Source organism: Abrus precatorius, unplaced genomic scaffold (genome assembly GCF_003935025.1).
Source record: "Abrus precatorius isolate BTA unplaced genomic scaffold, Abrus_2018 Scaffold3, whole genome shotgun sequence".
Lineage (NCBI taxonomy): Eukaryota > Viridiplantae > Streptophyta > Magnoliopsida > Fabales > Fabaceae > Abrus > Abrus precatorius.
Genome location: NW_020874373.1, coordinates 4,110,969 through 4,133,538, shown reverse-complemented (window position 1 = coordinate 4,133,538; position 22,570 = coordinate 4,110,969). Strand labels below are relative to the sequence as shown.

The window sequence follows — 22,570 nt, the reverse complement described above, 5'->3', positions numbered from 1 at the left end:
GTTAAAGATGAATTCCTGATAAGCGGTTCTTTCAAATGAAGGTACTTTACATGGTAGGTTGAAGATATTTTATATTTTTTATGCGTGAAATAATAATTACTATTAATTTTATATTAAATATTTATAATAGATAATAAATTTAATAGTTTATCTGAAAAAATATAATTATTTTTTAACTTCTAAAATATTACAATAATCATGATTATCAATTAAAAACAAAAGTATAAAATATACTTTAATACCGTAGCAAGCAACTCAAATTAATTATATTTTTGAAACGAAACACTAAACCTTTGGTGTCCAACTAATGCATCTAGATATCACAATCTGCTCTCTGATGTCTTGAGTACGCAAAGTCAAACAACAGCAACAAATCGAATCGAAGCTTTTATTCTTTTCAGATACAATAATGAATAATTACGCAATGGAGCCATTGTTGAAACAAATAATTATGACCATCTTCTTAATACTGTGCTAATTTGGTTTAAAGTGAATACTTGTTAATATCATTCAACATACTTCATTTTATGCAAAAACAAATTTACAGTTGTTCATTTTCACGTCTAAAATAAATTACAGCCATTTTAACACTAATTCAAACAGGATTTGCAAAATAAAATAATCATAATTATTTCTATGTAGGTTGAATGGATTAGGATCATGGTGGAAAAAAAATAGTACACATGTAAATACAACAAGGTCTTACACTTCTATGCTAATCGTTAAGGTTTTATTGTTATTAATATATAAAATTTGAAAAATTAATATAAAATTTAAACATATATAATCCTGTCCCATAATACAAGAGAATCCATCCACATTCAAGTTCTGTGGAATTTTTATCAAGTTCTACCACACAACTTTGAAAACCTCAAGGAATCTCTTGTGTAATTATGTTTCGTGACTCTGCTCATAAATTTACAATCACAATTAATCAAAGAAATTAGCCATAACTACCCCATATAGAAAAAGAATAGCCTAAGATTAGTAGGTGGGTGTTTGGTGATCTGTACCTTTTTTTGGGTTTGTGATATAAAGCAGAGCTTATGGGTTATCAAAATAAGATTTTCATTTGGTTATCAATAAAATGGGTTCGAAGTAATTTTTTTTTAAAAATTGTATTAATCTTTTAAAATTTAATCTTGATTTAAATTTTATATTTATTTTAATTTAATAATATTATTACAAAAAACTCACTAATATAGTATTTGGTTGAATCACACGTCCCCAACACAATACATAACATATAAAAGTTTAAAGACGTATACCGATATTAATTTAGCTCGATCGTTGCTGATGTTTCTGTTTTTTGTACTATACATAAATAGACATTTTTTCAAACAATGATCAATGTAAATATAAATATAAATATAAATATTTTTCTTCAAATCGTCTTTGGACATTCTGCAAGTGATTTTCATGATTCGTCCAAAGATGTAAAAAGTATGGGTAACGTGCATTGGTGCATGTATCGATATCCTATGCCCATATTATTCTTTCTCACGTTGAATCCATAAATATTATGCAACTAACATTTTGATTTAAACAATTTAGCAATATCATCACTTCTTCTTGGGCACACGAATCAACACAAAGCATTATCATGCATCTACACACTCTTGGTCTAGCTAGATTATATTATCCAGATTACGAATTTTAAAAGTTTACTAGTTCCCAATACATTATATGTATCTATGTACATATTCTTACACACACATTAATAATTATAATTGGACAATAGTTGCAGAAAATAATTTACAAATTATGCATAATGATTATATTAACACAAATTATGTATGCAATAGTTTTCTTTTTGAGTTTTTCACACGAGGTATCGTATTTATACAACAAAAATGCAGCATAGGATGACTAGTGTGATAAAAAAAGAGTAGAGAAAAGTGTTTATTTTTTTATTGTAGAAATTGTTATATAATTTTATAAATATCATATCTGGTTTCACACATGTCTGGGAATTATAGCTTTGCTCTGGAAAAAGATGAGAAGAAGATATTAAATGATGGTGTGCGTGTATGTAAGTAGATCCACAAATTAATGTTGAAAGTTGAAACTGGGACTTGAGAGAAGACAAGGGATTGAAACTTGGGAAGTTCTCTGCAGATACGGAATGAGCTCCTTCATTTCAACGCTCACCTGACCTCATTACTCTCCATCTTTTTGGTAAAACAATAAAAACCTTAACTTCACTTTCATATTTTTCTTTGTCGGTGAGAACGTTGATTTATTTTAAGTATTTTGCACATAAAAATAAATTAGAAAGTTTTAAATGTGTAAGTTACTTTAACTGATAGATAATTTGAATTAGAATAATTAAAGCTTTTAACTATTTTTTAACTAAAGAGTTAAATTCTTTTATCAATCTACATCATTTAATTATTAATAAAAAGCAGTGACATTATTAATCATTTATATGCAAGTTAAATATTTTACCAAATAAAACATACTATTAATGGGCTAGACTTTAATATCTTTAAATGCGCTATTTTATATTTAGTTTATTTTTATATATGAGATTTTTAAAGAACGATCACAGTGTCACTAACATTTTAATTAAATAAAGTATTATGATATGTATGTGCAAACTATTGATTAGGTATCACCAAGCACACAAATTAATTAGCATGGAGTTATTTTAACTTAATATATAAATTTAAATTTGATTTTAATAAATATTATTATGTTAAAAAATTGAAAAAATATTGTCAATAGTTAATTTTATTTGAGTCAAATAAAATTGTCTCCTTGAAAAGATATACATGTAATTTAAATTAAAAAATTGAGAGGTTTAATTGTTTAAAAAAATTATATATTCATTAATTATAGTGAAATTGCATTTGTACATAAATCTTTTATTTATTTTTTTACAAATAATAGAGAGTGAAATGTAAGATGAGTGCTATCATTAAAAAAATTATGAAAATTTACTATAAAAATAATACATCTCTTGGATATAATAGAAAATTACGAAAAATTATTGAGTGGATATAATTTAGAAAAACAATTCATGTATATATAAGAAACACACTACCCATTGGTTTTCAAAAGGACGTGTCTATACTCTTATCTTTCTATTCTCTAATTCTCTCACTCACTCTCCTATACCGCTCTCTTTTTTTGCTATTCTTAAGGAACCAGAAATTTTCTTCTATTCCTTTTCGTAAAATTAACAGCTTTCATCACTACAATCACTTTCACGAGCATTAGAGTTCATAATCATTAAGCAAGAAGTGCCTTTTGCAGATCAATCATCACTTGGTGCACGGTTATTGGCTTCTCTTTGATGGATTTGGAGTTTGAGTATCAAGAGGTGATTATTCTTTTTGTTGTGGTTACGTCAACTAATATTGAGATTGTATTAATTGTATGTAACTTCAGGAATACAGGAGGAACTCAAGAGGAGTGAAACTCTTCACCTGCAACTGGTTACCTTTGCGTTCTCCCAAGGCCTTGGTTTTCCTTTGTCATGGTTCACTTCTGTTTCTCTCTATCAATCTCTCTCCTTATTTGTCTATCTCTTAGTAGGTGAGGTTTTACTTCGGCTTCATTAATTATTTCTTGCAGGTTATGGTATGGAATGCAGTCGCTTCATGAGAGGTAATAAATGATCTTGCTTTTCCAAGCTCCCTTAACCATTTTTTACATGTATGTTATTGCCTGTTTAAAGAAAATGATATGAAAATTCCATGCATAAAACTTTATGTGAAATACTCGTGTGTGTGATTGAGTTGACAAATTAAATTGTGATATAAGGATTTAAGTTTTATTAGAATATTCTGTGTTCAAGATCAAATTGACCTATTACCAAATATTAACCTTAATACATGTTTGTTTCTCTCTCAAGGGAACGAAAGAGTTTAGATTAAAATCAATGGTCATTTAATTATAAGCACAAGTCAAAATACACGTTAAATAACGCTGATTTTTTTTTTTCACTTTCTAGAAAATTGATTTTAGTGGCCTCTAAAGGTAGAATCAATAAGAGTCTTACTTGTAACACTATCTTATGGGTAGATATTTAACATTGGCTAAAATCTCTTAAAATTCCAATGTGATATATATGTTTGTGTTTTAAGTTATATTTTGTCGTAGGTGGTTGAACATCGCTACAAGGACATGAACATTTATTCCTTAGTGGTTGAACCTCCATATTAAAATCTCACGTGATTTTTTTAAAAGAAAGTGTACAGTTATTTTTTCTAATTTCTTATTCTAATAATAGGAAATCAAATGTACCTAATAGAATAGAATGCAGATAATTCAATCAGATGCCAATCTTGCAACCACCCATCCAGTGATTATTTTTTTAAAGCTAAAATAATTTGTTCACCAATAATTTTGCGTGTCATCAGCGTCGGTTTGATTTTGCTGCCTTTGTCATTCTTCCAAAATGATAACCTCTGAAATTGAGATTTATTGCAATTTGTTTGGTACGCCTTCGAATATTTTATGTATAATTATGCCATATATAGTTTAATTAGCCACGCAATGGACACAGTTGAACCAAAAAGGATGATGGTATTGGTGCATGCCACATAGATCTACCGTGATTAAACAAAGACTTCATAGCTCTACGATGACAGAATAGGTAGCTCTGTTAGTTTTAAATTAAAAAAAAAACTAAATTTTTAAGTAATTTTTTTTTGGGAAGTATAGAGCCACCACACAAGAGGCAACATATTTTTTAATCAATATTTTAAAAATGAAAGAGGTATATTAACAAAAAAAAAATTATAATGATTTTTTTTTATAATATTTAATGAAATACATATATGATTCAACAAGTAACATAAACTGAGTTAAAGAAAATGTTGAAAAAGTATAGTCCTTATATTTTTCTCCACCACAAAAAGTGATGGACTGAAAATGTTTCTTGCATTTCATCTGAGTGGACCATGCTAGGCAAGTGGATGGGGAGACATAGATATCATGCCAATGGTAGTGGTCTGGGGTGATCACATTATGCTACAACATTTTTTCTGCTCTCCCCTCTTAGATGGATTTGACAAGAGTGAAAATTTACTATTTTTAAAAACCCCCCAATAGAAATGTTGCTCGTATCAGAAGTATAAATTTTCAATTTACCATTTTAAACAAAATATTGGTATACTATTTAAATTTGTTTATAACAATTGTATAATTTATTGCTTTGCTTGCATGATTGGTGTAGAATGTGGAGTACGGCTAGCATGTGCCAAATATGCAGTGTATGGTATCGATTATGAAGGACATGGACGCTCTGAAGGTGCTCGTTGTTACATAAAGAAGTTTGATAACATCGTTAACGATTGTTATGACTTTTTCAAGTCAATTAGCGGTAGGAATTTAAATTCTCGACAATGGTAGCATTACTTTCTGTTGAAACCTTTCACTATTTAGCTAAATTTCATGGTTCATTTGTGTATTTTAGAGCTCCAAGAATACAAGGGAAAGGCTAAGTTCTTGTATGGAGAGTCAATGGGAGGGGCTGTGAGCCTACTTTTACATAAAAAGAACCCTTCATTCTGGGACGGTGCGGTTCTTGTTGCACCCATGTGTAAGGTATGAAACTAATAAATATCTTTTATTATTATACTCTAAATTTTAAAAGTTTTCCTTTTATTTTTTTGAAGTATAGGAATACTAATCATATTAATGTTATAAAAATAATTTGATTGACTATATAAACTCCAACAATTGATCAGTAGTTATTTTTCCTACATAAAATGGAAACACGGCTTATTCAAATGTTGAAACAATAAGCCAGATATCAGAGAAGGTGAAACCACACCCTGTGGTCATCAACATGTTGACTAAAGTAGAAGATATTATACCAAAGTGGAAGATAGTTCCCACAAAAGATGTCATCAATTCAGCCTTCAAAGACCCTGCCAAACGTGAAAGGGTGAGGTTTAACCTTGTTTCTCGATGCTTACAAATTCTTTTTGAGTTTGTACTATAATTGAGGTTTACATAAATGACTTAATATCTTGCCGATTTAGAGAGTGTTAACTAACACGCCTTTTCCTCGAACGGTGGTTGCAGATAAGGAAAAACACGTTGATATACCAAGACAAACCCAGATTAAAAACAGCATTAGAAATGCTGAGAATCAGCATGAACCTTGAAGAAAACTTATATAAGGTTATTTGCGTCTTTTTTTTTTTTTTTATATTGAATCAACTTGATAATCATATTACCATTTATCACTTGTTAAATATAATTAGTTCAATTTGAATAAACTTCTCAATAAATATTTTTAATCGGACAAAAATAAGTAACAATGTGAATCAAATTTCTACAATTTTTTTAGAATTTTGTTTAACAAGAGATAAATTATTTTTAATTTATAAAAAATTATTTATTTTTTATATTAACTTTGATAAACTTTAAGAGAAATTCTTATGAGAAAAAAAATCAATATAAAAAATGAGTAAATTTTTTTATAAGTCAGAAATAACTTTTTTTTTATTTATGAAAAAAATTTTATTTATTTTTTATACTTATTTTTTTATAACACTAATTTATAAGTTCACTCAAACTAAAATATTGTTTATATATATAAAACTTATCCATAAATTCACTAAAATTGGGTCTTATTACATGCATTTACGGTGGATCCATTGATTGAGTTTAATTTGAACAGGTGACCCTACCATTTTTTGTATTGCATGGAGAAGCAGATAGAGTGACAGACCCAGAAGTAAGCAGGGCATTATATGAGCGAGCCAGTAGCCAGGATAGGACTATAAAGTTGTACCCAGGAATGTGGCATGGCTTAACATCAGGGGAGCCTGATGAGAACATAGAAAATGTCTTTGCAGACATTATAGCATGGCTAGACAAGCACACCCATAATGCTGCTCATGCATCCTTACAACCAATTGAGACTTATAACTATGGCATTGGGAAATTGACACCAATTGCATCACCAGCAAAGATTGAACAACAAACAAACCGAAAAAGCTATCTCTGTGGGTTGAAAGGAAGTCGCTTGCTCTACCACTCAGCAATTTAGATTGTAATTTTATTATGGTAGGGATTGTAAGCATCTAGCTATATATAATGTTTTAGTGTGCCTATCTTTCTCCCATGGTTGTCTGGTCAATGGTGGACCAAATTGTTACAAAAGTAAAGCAAAATGTGCATTGATTGAGGATAATTCAGTATCAAATTAAGAACTTTCATTAATTAGATAACTAAAAAAATACAAATATTAATTCAATTTAATACAAACATTTATGAGACATGTGACAAAATAAGGAATACAATATAATGAGGTATGTTTCTATTTTCAACAATTATATTCTATTATAAAAATTATAGAAATAAATACAAATAAGTTTATTTATTAATTTGTATAATATCTTAAAAATTCAAAATGAATAAAATAAATCAATGCTACTTGTTAGAAAAAAAATAAATATTTGTTATAAAAGAAGTGCTCACTGATAAAAGAAAAAAATAGAAATAATTTCTGCATTAAATAGTGAGGAGTTAAAATGATGTATTTTATATAAAAAAACATTTTAACATCTAAAAAGAACATAGAAATAAAAAAGATTTTGCGTTTGGTACAAGAGGCCAATTTTCTATTAAAATGTAACTTTTTTAGAATATTAATTTATAAAAATCTGAAAATAAGTTTTATCACCTTGATAAGTAAAAAGAAGAACTATAAACTTGTTGTAATATTTTATTATATAATTACTATACTTGTCTATGGAATATAAATATATTATTAAAAATTCTTGTAGTATAATATTCTTAGGAAAATTGAATAATTATTAAATATATTTTTATAGATTTTTAAAATTTTTGTTTTGGAAAAACTCAATTATAGGAAAATAGTTTATCAATTATTTCCAAAATTTAATATATAATATTTGAAACCCATACCTGAAAGTTAAAAGTGAAGTCTATCAATATATTATGAGTGCAATTATGTGTCTTCAAAAAATAAAATCACCTAATTTATCTTTTTATGATTGATTAAAAACACCTAAAGTAAAAAAAAATTCATTTTTAACTTTTAATCCCTTATATTTTATTTAAAATCTTAATTCATTTTATAATCTTTTTTCTTAGTTTATCATTTGCTTTAATTCAGTCTCAATTAGTTTTTTTTTAGTTTTAATGGTAATTTAAATTTCGATTTCAAATGATTACAATAATTTAAACTCTAAAAAAATCCTAAATTTTAAATGATAAAAAAAAATAAAAAGTATTACACTCACACACACACACAAACATATAAATAGTTGATCGCGATCCGATTATCAAACCAAATTAAATAATACATTCAGAAAATGAATGAATTATAATCTCGTCAGTTGTCACCAGTAGCTTGTTTAAGAATGGATATTATTGTGAACTAAAGAAACAAAAGAACTTCAACTGACCCCTTTCGATATTGCATGTCATATTTTCAAAGAGTAAGCAGCATCCAATCCATAGTTCTTGTTGAACAACACATCCACGGATATCTCGTCCTAGCTAGGCTTTCTTTATTTTTTCACAAATGGTTGCGTTTTCTGGACGATTGAAAAGAAACAGGATTATCTTAGACATAAGTAAAACCTCTTATGATTCTCTAGTATTTGTAGGATCTTGTTCATTGCCTATTTATATATCTTTTACTCATTTCAAAACTTCTATGGATAGGTGATGCTTCCCAGACCTGTAGTGGCAAGTTTGTTGACAAGAGCTAGAGCGTTACTGGTTATGTGAGACACATTCTGAACCCGCTTCCGAAGCAACTTAATTTGTTTCTCATTTTGGCCTTGAAATCCGTCAAGGCAAGTATCTTCATCAGTGAGTGCAGCACTGATCCATGTATTGAGGTCCCCAATTTGGGTACTAAACTTGCTTCTGCTTAATTTCCTAAGCACACCAAGTGACATGTGAAGCTCATCAAGGGCAACGCCAAAAGATTCGACACAATCTGAAAGGGCAATTCTATTTCTCCCCTTCATATGCCCTTGCCTCTTCAACTTTGCTAGATATGCTTGAACATTCTTGACCTGGCTTATTGTCACTGACACTCCTGCCCGTGCCCACTTGCTTGGGCTTCTTCCAGCAGCTTTAGAGAAAGGTGCTAGTGAGTGGACACAAAGGTTTTTGTACCTTGTTACACTGCAAGCCTCTATAACGTTGCTCCCTTTTGCAAATACCATTTGGCCAGTGTTTATAAGTAGCGAAAGAAACAATGCAAGCATAAACATAAGGCGTGTTGTAATGATCATTTCAGAATGACAATGAAGAAGTTGAAGGGAAGAAAAAAATGCTATTGTGATGCTAGTTTGGCGGTGCTAAGAGTGTTAAGAATAGAACAAAAGAGTAAGGAATGACTATAGTTCCTGTTCTAGGCGTGGATTAGAGAAGAATGAGATTGGCTTTGAGGGTAGGGTCTTTAAAAGCAGCATGTTATGTTTTCACTTTATGAACTTTTTCTAGAGGGAGCTGTTGCATAGGCAAGAGGGTAGTGAGTGCAATTAAAAAAAGGGGTATGGGTGGTGAACTAAAATAGATGGGGAAAAGTCAGTAACATGTGAGTGGAAGGTGAGTTTCGCACTTGTCTTGATAACAATAACTTAACTCATTTGTTCATATTGTGAAAGCTTCTTCTTTCTATGTCGATCAATATTACAATGATCAAGCAATGGCAGTCAGAGATAATTTACACCCATAACTGTCAATTTCATCAAACTAAAAACAAAAGGCCAAAATCAAAATGGAAGTGAAACTAAATTGTTAGAGACATTAATTGTTTGTACGTACAGAACTTATCTCCACAAGTCCTTCCCATAACAAGAAGAGAAATGTGTCGTTTTGTCATCAGTTGTACTTAAAGGTCTAATTACTGCTTCATTCCAATAGCTACGATTACGCGAAGTAGTAGAAGATGAGTGGGTGGCTGAGTGGGGCATTAATCTGATTGGCACACAAATACCTCATCTTGGGTTTGATTACTTGAGGTCTCTATCGATTTTGCCTCCTTATGACAATATAAAGAAGATGAGAAAAAATTATGATTATGAGCCTAACTGAAAAGACAAATACTAGATTCTAAGGTTAGGCCATATATAGGTGCATTATACAAATCTATCATCCCGTGCTGTCGAGGTATTTTATTATTTTGTTTTGTTTGGATTAAATAGAAAATAATTAAAAAATAAGATGAGAAATATATGTTATTTGGATAGATAGAAAAAAGAGAAGAAGTATTGAAAACATTTTCTTTTACTGAATGGAAGAAAGAGTAGAAAAAAGTAATTAATATGAACAAATATTTTTATAATAACAATAAAAATTTTATTTTTACAAAAATTGAAAATTATAATATAATATTTTTATTAATTGTTTTTTTAATTATTTTCAATAAATATAAAAAGTATTATAACATATATTTTGTGTGAGAAAAGCTTGTGGTAAACCCCATTAAAAATATGATTTTTCACTCATATAAAACAAAATATTTTAACACAAAAATTTTCTTTTTTACACTTTCTCATTCCTACATAATGTTTTTCACAAAAACAAACAAAGACTCATTGTATGTCTTGTTATATAAATATAGCTTGTTTTCATAATTCTTGTACACTATCAGTGAATTAAAAATTAAAAAAAAAAACTATTTGTAAGTAATATTCTATTATTATAATAACAATGATGATAAGAATTAAATTCATATAATTCATGAGTATTATAATTAGTTATAGTGATTTTTGTTTAACGAAATTATATATTTAATGTAATTATAAGTCTGGAGATCTAATAGAAGCACTTCTACATAATTTGCCAATAAAAACTATCATATTCAAACTTAAAGACTTTTGTGTTGTTGATAAATTGATTACTTAAGTAGGGCTAAACTTTATTCATGTTCTCTTGTAGATTAAATGATAATATTTAAACGTGATATTTTATTCATATTTTTTTTTTCCGTTTTGTCATGATTTTATACTTTTTTAGTTTTTCTATATTTTATGTATATTATTATATTAAATTATTTTAAACTTAAATATATTAAATTATTATTTGACAATTTATAAACTCTGTAATGTTAAAATAAATATTTTATTATATTAAATAAAATCAAGTTATACATAAGAATTTTAAAAATATAAAAATAAAAATTTTAATATAAAAAAATTAAAGGTTGAATAAAGAAAAAGACATATAATGTAATAAGGATAATATATTTTTAAAAAAATCTAATCATAATTTTTTAAAATATTATAGATTTTTTTACTCAAACTCGTAAAACAATTTTCTTTAAATATTTAATATAACTACGTTTGATTCAAACTCAATATTATAAATTAAATGAAAATAGCTATTATTAATCGATTCATGTGTTTACTGATATTCATATCATTCTTAGTTAGTAGTAAACAAAAACTAAAAGTGTTAAATTTTAAAAATTAAAGAATAAAATAAAAATATATTTAAAAATAGTTTGCAAAAATGTAGGACCAATAAGTCAGAAATATTTTAGTTAAAAATATACTAAAAATTTGTGGTAGTTACCTTAAAAAAAAAAAAAAACTCGTGGTAGTTTGGTAATTTAGGAATTTAGCCCTGGGAGAAGGGGAAAGAGGGATCAGGGAGATCAGCAGAAGGGGAAATTGGTGAAGAATCGGTGGAAGAGAGAGAGAGAGAGAGAGATGGCGTCTGGTTGGGGAATCACCGGAAACAAAGGTCGCTGCTACGATTTCTGGATGGACTTCAGCGAGTGCATGTCTCGCTGCCGAGAGCCCAAAGACTGTGCTCTCCTCCGCGAAGACTACCTCGAGTGCCTCCACCATCCCAAAGAGGTCACTTCTTTCCCTTTCCCTTCATTTCTCTTTCATTTTTCCGAACCCTAAGTCTTACCTCCCCTATTCATTTCCGTTTCACATATTTTCTTCCTTCCTTTTTCTTAGATCGATTTCCTCGCCTTAGTGCATTAATGCGACGGACTAATTCATCCTTTGTTTGGGATCTTCAATTGTTGACGATTAAATCAACTATATTGCAAGTGCTTAGGCTAGATTTGAATTCGCAACTTCCCCGTTTTTGTTTGTATCCATACCTCAAAATGAAGAGAATCGATTGATTTTCATAAAATTGATATTCAATCGGTTTATGATTGATTTTCATTGGAAAGTTCAATAATTGATTTTTCAACTTTAAAATATACAACCTCATATTTTATTGTTCATAAGTAAAGGCATTTGGTTACGTTTGAAAAAAAATATATCCGTTTCTTAATTTAGTGATTAGGGACCCGATATAGGCTTACTGTTATCTTTTTTTGTGTGTGTGTGTGCATATCATCTAGCAGTAGTTTAATAAATCACAAGGTAAGTAAAGTGAGATTGAGAGTGATACTGTGGAAGGACTGACAATCTATAGTGATACATGCAATTTCTTCTTGCACTATTAATTTAGTTTCATCCATTCTGTCCATGTGTCCAATGTTTGCCTCTCCCAGTGAAGCTATGAGGACATACAAGTGAAGTGTGAGGATAAATATTTCTGTATACTCTGCGTCCTTTCTGCTCTGATTCATCTGTTGTATTTTTCCCTGTTAACATATTCATGCTATATTTTAGCATGGTTTTAGGATAAAACTCTGTAGGCTTGTAGGTGGTTTTCAAGACTTCAACAAATTGTTTCCTTTATATCTTAAAATGTTATTTGCCTTTTCCCTGTTGCAATCATATTTTAATCTAAATTCCATATCAGTCTGAAAACAACACTCTGTTTGTGCTGATTACTTGGGATTCTCTGATTTCGTATCTGCTTCTTTTTGTTGCCAACTATATCAACCTTGATTTGTCCAAGGGCCAAATTATTTTCTGCTAAATGGGATATCAGTTGTTGACTATTTGTCTGAACTGAATGGCTTAAAATTATATAGACCTTTTTATACAGTTTTTGAATGTATAATCCTGTGGTTGACAACAATATGGTGGCTAATTTCAGAAATTTGACGTTGTTATCATATAACACTGTTTAAATATAAGGTTAGAAACTTTCATGTGGATTCTTGGACTCCTAATAACAACTCTACCGCATGAATATCGAACCTTAGGTGAAAAATTGCAACAGATTATCTCTGTTGTCTGTCATTACATACACAACACAAACATAACGGTATATGATTGTCGACAATATTAGTTATAGAAATTGAAAAGTGATAAAGAAGTGTTTTTTTCTTATTACTTTTATCCGGTTTAAACCTTTTACCTAATGTAGTCAAGCTTATAATTTTATTTGGATTAATCTTAAAATGAGTTACCGTATATTATACTCTTGGGATGCCCTTGATTTGCTAAAGAATAAATGACCGGACAACACAATAACACTTATTCCAATATTGATTTCAGACATAAACATGGGACACAACAAAATAAAAGATGAACCAGAACAAGAGTTTTAAATTTTGTTGCTCAATAAACTGCCTGCACAATACCACTCAAAAGTTGAAAGTACCCAATCCTTTCTTCCTCTATGCAATAGCCCTCTTCCTGAAGACTTCTTCTCTTTCTCAATGTTAACCCTGCTGTGCATTGACCACAGAGCAACAAATTTAACAGAAAATTGCATTGTAACTCAACTACTTGTGTTGCTTATGTTGTCTCTCACTGTGCATCAAAAGCACACCCATAAAGTTCTTATTTTATTTTATCTTTTAAAAAGAATCTAACAGGGTTTACTTTGGGAGCGGTGTTGACAGAAGGAAAGTTTTGGGTTAGAATCAAAATAAGGAGTGAAAATTGTATATCTTGTTTGAGAGACAAAGGGAGTATTACAATGACTAGAGTAGTTAACATTGAGCATGAAGAATTCCTGATTACATAGCTATCCTGGCTGCAATATTTTCTCAATGAAGTTTACTCCGGTGATAGAAATATATCCTGTTATTTAGTTCAGACCTGGAAAGCAACTGGCCCATATTATAAAAAATTGTCAATTTTTTTCTTTGCCCCAGGCTACGTAAATTAACTTTCTGCATCAGTTACGAGTAACCTTATGACACGCGTTGCTTTGTTAGGCAAATGAATAACTGATGTTGATTTTATTGCTTGGTGCAGTTCCAACGACGAAACCGGATCTACAAGGAGGAGCAGCGCAAACTAAGAGCTGCTGCCAGGAAAGGTCAGGAGGATGGGGTTGCTAATGAACATCATTAGCACTTGGAAATAATTGTGAATTTATTTAAGCTTCTGAACAATCATTTTGATGAAACGTTTGTTATTTTATTTGCTTGGATGGGTATTCCTGCATGTCCTGTGAGCCCCTTGTTTTATACATTTGACGTTATGGGTTTTTTTTTTACCTGTGCAATAATTCGGAGGTCAACTTGGGACTGCTGATTAAACTATGAGCTTGTGAATTTGGAACATGTCAATTGGGTTGCAAACATGCTGGGTTAAAACGATTGAAATCCTTGAATGAAAAAATCAACATATTGTGTTCGGTTCAGCTTTGTTAATTTTTTTCGGGAACTTTTTAAAAAGTAAGCATATTTTTTTATATATATTTAAGCATTTTCAGACACGTTCTAATAGTTTATATTAAGTGTTTGCATAACAAATTTTCTATAAGTACTTATTGATTTTTATTTAACGTATTTTGATCTTAAAATTCAAAAATACATTTTTATTGTGTTATTTAATCTTGACCAGGTGTCAGTATGAAATCACACATATATTGTTAAGTGTTAAATTTTATAAAATGACTTTTTAAATAATTTTTAATACAAAAAATTATTAATTTATACCACATTTTAGATTATTCTAACAAATGTTTAGTTTTATATATTTAATTATATTGAAAATAGTTTGTTTTGCTTTAAATAATATGGTTTGATAAAATATTTTTAATTATATAATATTTTGTAGACTTAAGTTATTTTGTAAAAGCTTGAATGTGTCGATTGGATTAATAAATTTTATTTTTTATAAAAGATTATAGAAGAAATAACTTTTCAGATTTTAATACCTGCTACTGATGCATACTATATCAGCTTCTTCAGCTTTTTTTTAAATTGTTATTTTCTAAAAACTTGCTTTCCTACATGTACTAAACATAGGTATTATATTTATGATCTTTTAGATTTTGATACTGTTGGTTTTTTAAGTGAAAATAACTTCTCTTTTTCACCTCCTTATGATTTGGCAGTAACTTTTTAAGAATTTCTTTATGATGCACTGAGAGTATAATTTTTAAACATTGTCATGTAATTTTGTATACTTCATCTAGTGGTTGTTGTTGTCATGTAATTTAATATTAATAAGTGTAATTAACATTTAAATCAACAAGTCTCGTTGAAATTTAAATTAATGATATTGATTAAGGGAACCTGGGAATGTAAATTCAAAAGAAAAACTATAATAGTTGGAATAATGAAAAATATCTGTAATGTGCCATATTCTAAGAAAGGTGTTGTTAGAACAAATTTTTATAATTACGATTATGATTACGAAAGCTCTTAATAATCTTTTATTCTAACATGTTAACTATTGTTTTATTTTACTGTCATCGATGACCTTGTTGATTATTTTTTTCCTATAGTTTTGCTTCTATAATGGAATGCGATTATATAGTGAAGATTCAATCCTTAAATTTCATAAGAATTTCTTTAATAAAAGGAACGTCTTTTAAAATATTCTTTTTGTCATTTCACCTTAACTTTCGTTAAGCTGTTTAGTTATTTTTTAGAAGAATAAAAATAATCTAACTGTCATAAATTTGAATCTTGAACAATCTTTATTTCACTTTACTTATTTATGACACATGAATTTGTTTATTTTATTTATAATGAAAGAATATAACCATGTTGCGAAATTTGTATCTCAAGTCTAACAGGACTTTCTTAAAAGAAGTTGTAGTTACACTTGTTGTTATCATACTTTATTTTACGTATAACTTTTGTTTTTAGTTATAATTACTCTTTTTTTTTTTCAACTGCTTAAATTAAGTTTTATACCTCAAATACTTATATAATAATTAACAAAAAAATAACATATTATAAGAAAGTAAATAAAAAATAATTAAAATAAAAAGGGCATTTATCATATTTCATTGAATATTTTTATTCAAATTTTTATATATTTTTCTTCATTAATTTATATAAATCAATAATATGTTACACTTCTCCTGTTTTGTTGTTAATACTTGAATGAAATTTTGGAATTAATAAATTAAATAAATTAAATGTAATTAATTAAAATTAAGATGACTAAAATTATACATATCTTATTTATTTATTTCGTCCAAGCTTTCGTTATGCTGTTCAAATAATTTATAAAAAATATGAAAAGTTTATTTATCTTTTATATTATAAAACTGAGTTCTTAAAACATTTAGCATTTTATTTACCGTCCGTTTCTTACAGATGATATCGTAAACATATAATCTTTATTTTTTATTTAAATTATATGTATATTTTAAAAATTACATTATTTCTTGAATCTTAACATTATAAATCTTTTTTTAAAATCCTTAATTACTTATATTTCAAAATAAAATTTTAAATTAATTGAAAAATGGTATAAAATATCGTTAAATGAGAATATCTTATTTTTCTGCTTTTTTTTTTCTTTTTTAGTTTCTGCAATTTCTATGTGCTGAAAAAACAAAGAAAATATCCAAATCCAATTGAGGTGAGAATCCCGTGTGACGCGCACAAGGCACGCCGTGCTGGGACTGGCCACAGTGTCTCGAAGGCGTCATAGTATATATTATTATTATTATTCTTATTATTATTTAATTTCTGTACCGTATAAGAGTACCTTTTTATCATACCATACGACACAAATCCTTTTCCCTCTCGCGTCTCCCTCCCCTAAAATCAAAACCCTAACCTCACCGCATCGCCACCACCGATCCCCAATCTCCACTAATCGAAGGTGACTCCCTTCCCCCCTTCATCTCTTCCTCATTTTAACCTATTTCATTACAACCACTAAATTCCTTTTTTTATCCTCTCCTCTATTCGTTACTCTTTCTCTTTCTCTTTTTTCTATGAAGGATTTTAAATTTCTCTTTCAATTAGCTCAAGTGCGGCTAGGGCTTGAACAGAAATTTGCATCTCTTGAAATTGTATCTTGCTGTTGCTTATTGCTCGAGTTTATTATTAACGTGTCGCAGTCCACAAAAGAAAATGAGTAGACGTGCGAGCAGAACTGTGTACGTTGGGAATCTACCTGGTGATATCCGTGAAAGAGAAGTTGAAGATTTGTTCATGAAGGTGCTTTGTTATTTCTTGTTTTATCTGCATTTTGATCTGAAACTATGGTACTTGTTTTAATCTAGGAAAGGTGACTTGCACCTCACTAAAGAAGGGTTCTGTTTGGAATCGTCGGGGGAATTTACATGACATTAATAATACATAATTTGGAACTGGAAGTCATTAGCTTGCTAGGATCTTTACCTACATTGTCTTTCTTCGGCTATTTGAGGAATTCGTTTGGTTTTTACTTGTTAAGGCGGGAAGTGAACCCCATTTTAGTCACTCAGATTGGGAGCTCTGACTTAGAAATCGTCATTTCAATCCTTGATTTGGTAAAACATGATTCACTTTAGTTCTTAATGTCAGTGAAAAATGTAGTGGAAAAGTGACTGAAGTAAATGATGTTTTGCCAAGTCAGGAGGCACTGTAGTGACAGTTTCTTGAAGGTAGAGAATAGGGACTAAAATGACCATTACTTACAATCTTTGAGACCAAAGTGGGGCTTTAGTTTTATGGTGGTCTTAAAATTAAAGTATAATAATGGATGGTGATGTAGTAAGATACTAAGCTACAATTTTTAATGGTCTCCTTTGGGACAATGTATGTGGGATGTGTTCGTGATGTGCATGTATGGCTGTTAATAATTTTCTGTTTTATTCTCTTTGTTAATTATGAGGTTACTGTTGTTTAATTATAAATTTCACTTTGTAGTATGGACACATTACTCACATTGACCTAAAAGTTCCCCCAAGACCACCTGGTTATGCATTCGTAGAGGTGAGTTTGCAGTTACTCAGCATGATTTACGTTTCCTTTTTCCCTCCTTGTCCTGATTGAGAACTGATTGCTGCAGTTTGAAGATGCTCAAGATGCAGAGGATGCAATTCGTGGGCGTGATGGCTATGATTTTGATGGGCACCGGTTACGGGTGGGTTATATCTTTAGAATCACTTGCTGTAATGATCTGATAGCTGTAACAAATTCTTTCAGAAGTGGGAAAAAAAGATAGCAGCAAATGTATTGCCAATATTATTTGACATGTATCTTTATAGGTGGAGCCTGCTCATGGTGGACGTGGTCATTCATCCTCAAGAGATCGATATAGTAGTCACAGCAATGGGCGGGCTGGACGTGGAGTATCTAGGCGCTCTGAGTACCGTGGTGTGTAGATATTTGGAATATTTATTATATTTTAAGGACTATTTTGATATGCTTACATATTTTTCATGCTCCCTTTTCACAGTTCTAGTCACTGGATTGCCTTCTTCTGCATCGTGGCAGGATCTTAAGGTGAGCTGTTAGAATTGACACGTTTCCTTTCTATCAAATGTTTTTTTTTGGGGGGGGGGGTGTTGTGCATATCGACTTAAAAAAACTGATTTTCCTAAATGCAGGATCACATGCGGAAGGCTGGGGATGTTTGCTTTTCCCAAGTTTTTCATGATGGAAGGGGTATGGAATATTTGGATGAATTTTCTGGTTCTTATTTGTACCTTTTTTGATGTATTAGTAGTTAAGAAGATTTTAAACTGTTCATTTTCTCTGTCTACCTTATTCTGTTATCTTAGTTCTATTCATGAGCGGGTGGCATTTGAGCCTGTAAAAAGAGTCTATGCAATTTTTGTGTTTCGGTTTATAGTTAAAATTGTTTGCAGAATTCAGTGATGTATGATGAGTGGTTTGCAGGTACTACTGGTATTGTGGATTACACAAATTATGATGATATGAAATATGCTGTGAGTTGCCTATTTACTTATTTATTTATTTATTTCAAAGGACATCATGGATAACCTGTCATAAGCATTGCTTAGTGTCTTCTCTAAAATACCTAGAATATTTTCAATGGTGGTATTGTGTTTTATTGCAGATCAAGAAGCTTGATGACTCTGAGTTCCGAAATGCATTTGCCAGGGCTTATATTCGCGTATGGCCTGAATTTGATATTTTGAAAATTATTTATTTTTTCTAGTGCATACAACCTATGCTAATGCTCTTTTACTCCATATAGGTTAGGGAATATGATTCAAGGAGGGACTCCTCTAGAAGTCCTAGTCGCGGCCCATCTCATTCTAGAGGAAGAAGCTACAGCCGCAGTCGCAGCCGTAGTTACAGTCGTGGTCGAAGCCAAAGGTCTATAGGAAGCTTATTTTAATTAAAAGTCATTCCTTCTCTTAAGATTCATTGCTAACCCATCAATCTTTTTCTTAATCAATTTTGTGTTCTATATGCAGCAAATCTCCAAAGGGTAAATCTTCACAGCGTTCACCAGCAAAATCTCCATCAAGATCTCCCTCTCGTTCTCGCTCAAGATCAAGGTCCCGTTCGTTATCAGGGTATGTTATGTTTTGGACACTCATAATTTTTGGTCTAATACTGTTTGTCTGGTGACTTATCTCTCTAAGTATATTTTTAGGCAAATGCTAATCAGTGTCCTAGTATTTTAGGGCACTCCTTAAGAAATTAAAAGACTTAGATTGGAAAGTATAACAGTGCACTTTTCCTGTGATTTATTATGCATCCATAACATGATTTTCATTAATAATTTATATTTAGTGATTTCTTAGAGAGCACTGGTTGGCGGTTTTTTTTTTTATTATATTGTTTAGTATCTTGAAGTATGGTTGACTTGACCATTTTACTGATCCATTAAAAGTTTCGTAGCCTTATGAGTACGTGCAGGAGGGGCAAAGAGCCCATCAGAAGAGGCATTTTAATAGATTGCATGGGGCTAACATAGATAAATAGGGGTATTGATAATGAATAAAATAGGAGTAGGCAGAAATTCAATTGATGAATCAACTAAGTTCATGGGTATCTTGTTTTAACTAACTGTTAGTAATAATATCATTTGATATGTCCTGGTGAAGTGAGTTGTCTGTACTGTCTGTTGACTGTGTTGATAAGCATCAAAGACTGGAACTTGTTTGATTTAACACCCTTCTTTTATTGGAAAAATGAAAGTCAGAGGGAATTTTGTTTTTAAATGATTTGTTTATCAATTTTCTCTATGAACTCAAGATTTGATAACTTTTTCCTACATAAAATTGTTGCACTCTACACATTCCATCCGTTGTCAATTAATTTCCCATCTTGCTTTGTTCGTGCGGAACCTGGTGAAAAATGCCTCGTCGGAGTGTTCTCTTTCAGTTTCCTTTTGTTTTTGTGAAGATTCCTTTGTTTTTTTTCCTAGATATGGAAACTTGCAGCATACTGGAAATTGGAAATTAGGAACTTGGTGGGATTTGGTTCAATTGCCTGCAACTCATTTGTTGTGGAGGTATGATATTTTATAGAATGGGCGACTTTGGATACCTTCACAGTACATCTGTTCTAATACTTTTAGCATGCAAATGTCCATGGGTGCTAGATTGGGAACCAAGGAGATCATGGATTGCCATTTTAGAGCTGGATGTCTTGTGTATTAAAGGCAATTTGGATTTGGAAATCACCACCAATGAGCAATAGGGACAATTTCATTACAATTGTGGGCTTCAAGATTTTCCAAGCCAATAGGATGCACTATCTGGATTCTCTGGATTTTGTGGTGCAGTAGGGAAGATTTCTTTTCTCCAGTCCATTGGTGTCTTAATATTGTACCCTGAGATAGCCTAATTTTATTCACTTTTCATCATATTATTGTGCATACAGTCTTACTTTTCCATTTTTAGCCTTCTCTGTTTGTCTGTTTTATATTTTACAATGCTTGTTTTTACCTCTCTTGGATATGTTAACTGTGACATGGGAGAGGCACCAAGGCTGTTGGATCAATTTGATAAGAGAACTTGAGGATTTTAAACTCTGTTGTTTGTGGAACTTTTGCAGATCACGGTCAAGGTCCAGGTCTCCATTGCCTTCAGTGAGTGACTTCTCTTTACTTAAAGTGAACATTATTATGCTGCTTGTCTCATCTTGGCTGAGTCAGATGTTGTGATTTGCATCATTGCCATGTATAAATGCAAAACATGTGGGTGAACTATATGAAGCATTATTGTGGGGGTGGGGATTGCATAAAGCATATTTCCAATATTCAAGTACAGTTTTGGTCCGCTAGGCCATTTTTTCCCTCCCCAATTGATGATGATGTTCTTTGCCAGCATAATAAAAGCCCCAAAAAGCGCAGTGCAAGCAGGAGCCCAAGTAGGAGTAGGAGCAAGAGTTTGTCCCGGTCTCTATCTTAAATTCTGTTATTTCTATGGCGTTTGTTGACTTTAAATTTTGTTTGGGTGTTGGATATAATCTCAACTTATTTGGATCTAATTGGGCCTTGGCCTGGGCAGGTGATCTCTGATTGTTGCAATTGGATGAAGTTGTGGAAGATGGTGAGTGCTACCAAGTTTTTCTAGTGAATTGACATTAGTCAAGAAAAACACTTATTTGGGTTTATGTTATTTGAACTCCTTTGAATTGAACCTGAGAATTCTGCCCATTGGCCTTGGTTTTTATTGAATGATTTGACGGACCCTAGTTTTCTGTAATAGACTGTTGAATGACAAACTTTAGCTCTTTGGATCCTTAACGCGGGTTTATTATAACTCAGTGCTTTTTATATATACATATATTGACCATCACTTATTTAAATGCTTATTTGACACAATTATTGTCACTACGTCAGTTTATATCATAAATTTGATTATAAAATAAGCTATAAAAATTAAAATTTAATTTTTAAATAAATGTCATATCTCCGTGAGCGGGTATCCTTCTGTTATGGTCCTTGTCTATTTGTAAATACAGCAGAACTGCGCTAATATTTGAAGAAATTTATTAAAATAAGTGAAAATATTACAAGAGTTATGAATAGTCTAATGCGGTTTTGGGACTTCTCTAGCTATTTACTAAAGACTGTTGGACACTAGTTTATGCTATTTGTTGTAGTGTACAAGAATTCAAAATTGTACGGCAAGTCTTTCTTGTCAAGGTTAAAATCGTGTTTTGGATTGTAGAATCGTATGGATCGATGGGATCGTTTATGCTAGGTCGTAAACTCGTTGAAGACGTGTGATTCTGACGTGCAAAGGAGAAGGCTTTTTGGGCTAACGACCCGCGACTTGACCCGGCATCATCTAAGTTTTTGGAGTCCTAAAATCTCATAACTCCTCATTGCGTTTTTTCCTTTCTTCACTCTGTTCTGCGAGATTGGGCGTCTTTGTTGTGCGACTTCTCTGTGAGGTTCTGATGATTGCGATTTGGTTCCAACGACTGTGATTCAGCTTTGGCAATTGCGTCTGTTGTGCGAATGCGAGGTTTCGACGAGTGTGATTTGGTTCTGACCATGGCTCTGGCAACTGGGCTTAGCTTCGGCAATTGGATTTTTTCTTATTTGGTTTGGGATTTTTTGCTTTATCTTCA

The 22,570-nt window shown here is 30.7% G+C and overlaps 3 protein-coding genes across 7 annotated transcripts; 2 read left to right on the top strand and 1 right to left on the bottom strand.

Annotated features, from left to right (window-relative positions):
- Nucleotides 1-3,579: 3,579 nt before the first annotated feature.
- Nucleotides 3,580-7,083, top strand: LOC113863761 (caffeoylshikimate esterase-like). The gene is made up of 6 exons (XM_027497459.1): nt 3,580-3,612; nt 5,186-5,332; nt 5,426-5,556; nt 5,762-5,904; nt 6,045-6,138; nt 6,641-7,083. The coding sequence occupies exons 1-6, from the start codon at nt 3,588-3,590 to the stop codon at nt 7,010-7,012; spliced, it is 912 nt and encodes a 303-aa protein (XP_027353260.1). The 5' UTR covers nt 3,580-3,587; the 3' UTR covers nt 7,013-7,083.
- Nucleotides 7,084-8,456: 1,373 nt separating this feature from the next.
- LOC113863764 (pectinesterase inhibitor 6-like) lies at nt 8,457-9,308 on the bottom strand. The gene has a single exon (XM_027497463.1). It carries the CDS (start codon nt 9,237-9,239, stop codon nt 8,649-8,651), a length of 591 nt encoding a protein of 196 aa, XP_027353264.1. The 5' UTR covers nt 9,240-9,308; the 3' UTR covers nt 8,457-8,648.
- Nucleotides 9,309-11,581: 2,273 nt separating this feature from the next.
- LOC113863758 (serine/arginine-rich-splicing factor SR34-like) lies at nt 11,582-21,785 on the top strand. Of its 5 annotated transcripts, XM_027497452.1 has the most exons (16): nt 11,582-11,813; nt 14,079-14,176; nt 16,779-16,823; nt 17,140-17,239; nt 17,933-17,998; nt 18,075-18,149; nt 18,274-18,382; nt 18,465-18,511; nt 18,616-18,673; nt 18,908-18,957; nt 19,089-19,145; nt 19,230-19,351; nt 19,453-19,554; nt 21,044-21,077; nt 21,316-21,386; nt 21,499-21,785. In XM_027497452.1, exons 1-16 carry the CDS (start codon nt 11,664-11,666, stop codon nt 21,500-21,502), a joined length of 1,188 nt encoding a protein of 395 aa, XP_027353253.1. In that variant the 5' UTR covers nt 11,582-11,663; the 3' UTR covers nt 21,503-21,785. The 5 variants fall into 5 exon arrangements, 4 of the variants coding, with proteins under 4 accessions (XP_027353253.1, XP_027353254.1, XP_027353256.1 ...); XR_003504558.1 differs by lacking the exons at nt 11,582-11,813; nt 14,079-14,176 and adding an exon at nt 20,412-20,498 and having other exon boundaries at nt 16,777-16,898; nt 20,589-21,077; nt 21,499-21,751; XM_027497453.1 differs by lacking the exons at nt 11,582-11,813; nt 14,079-14,176 and having other exon boundaries at nt 16,771-16,898.
- The last annotated feature ends 785 nt before the right edge of the window (nt 21,786-22,570 follow it).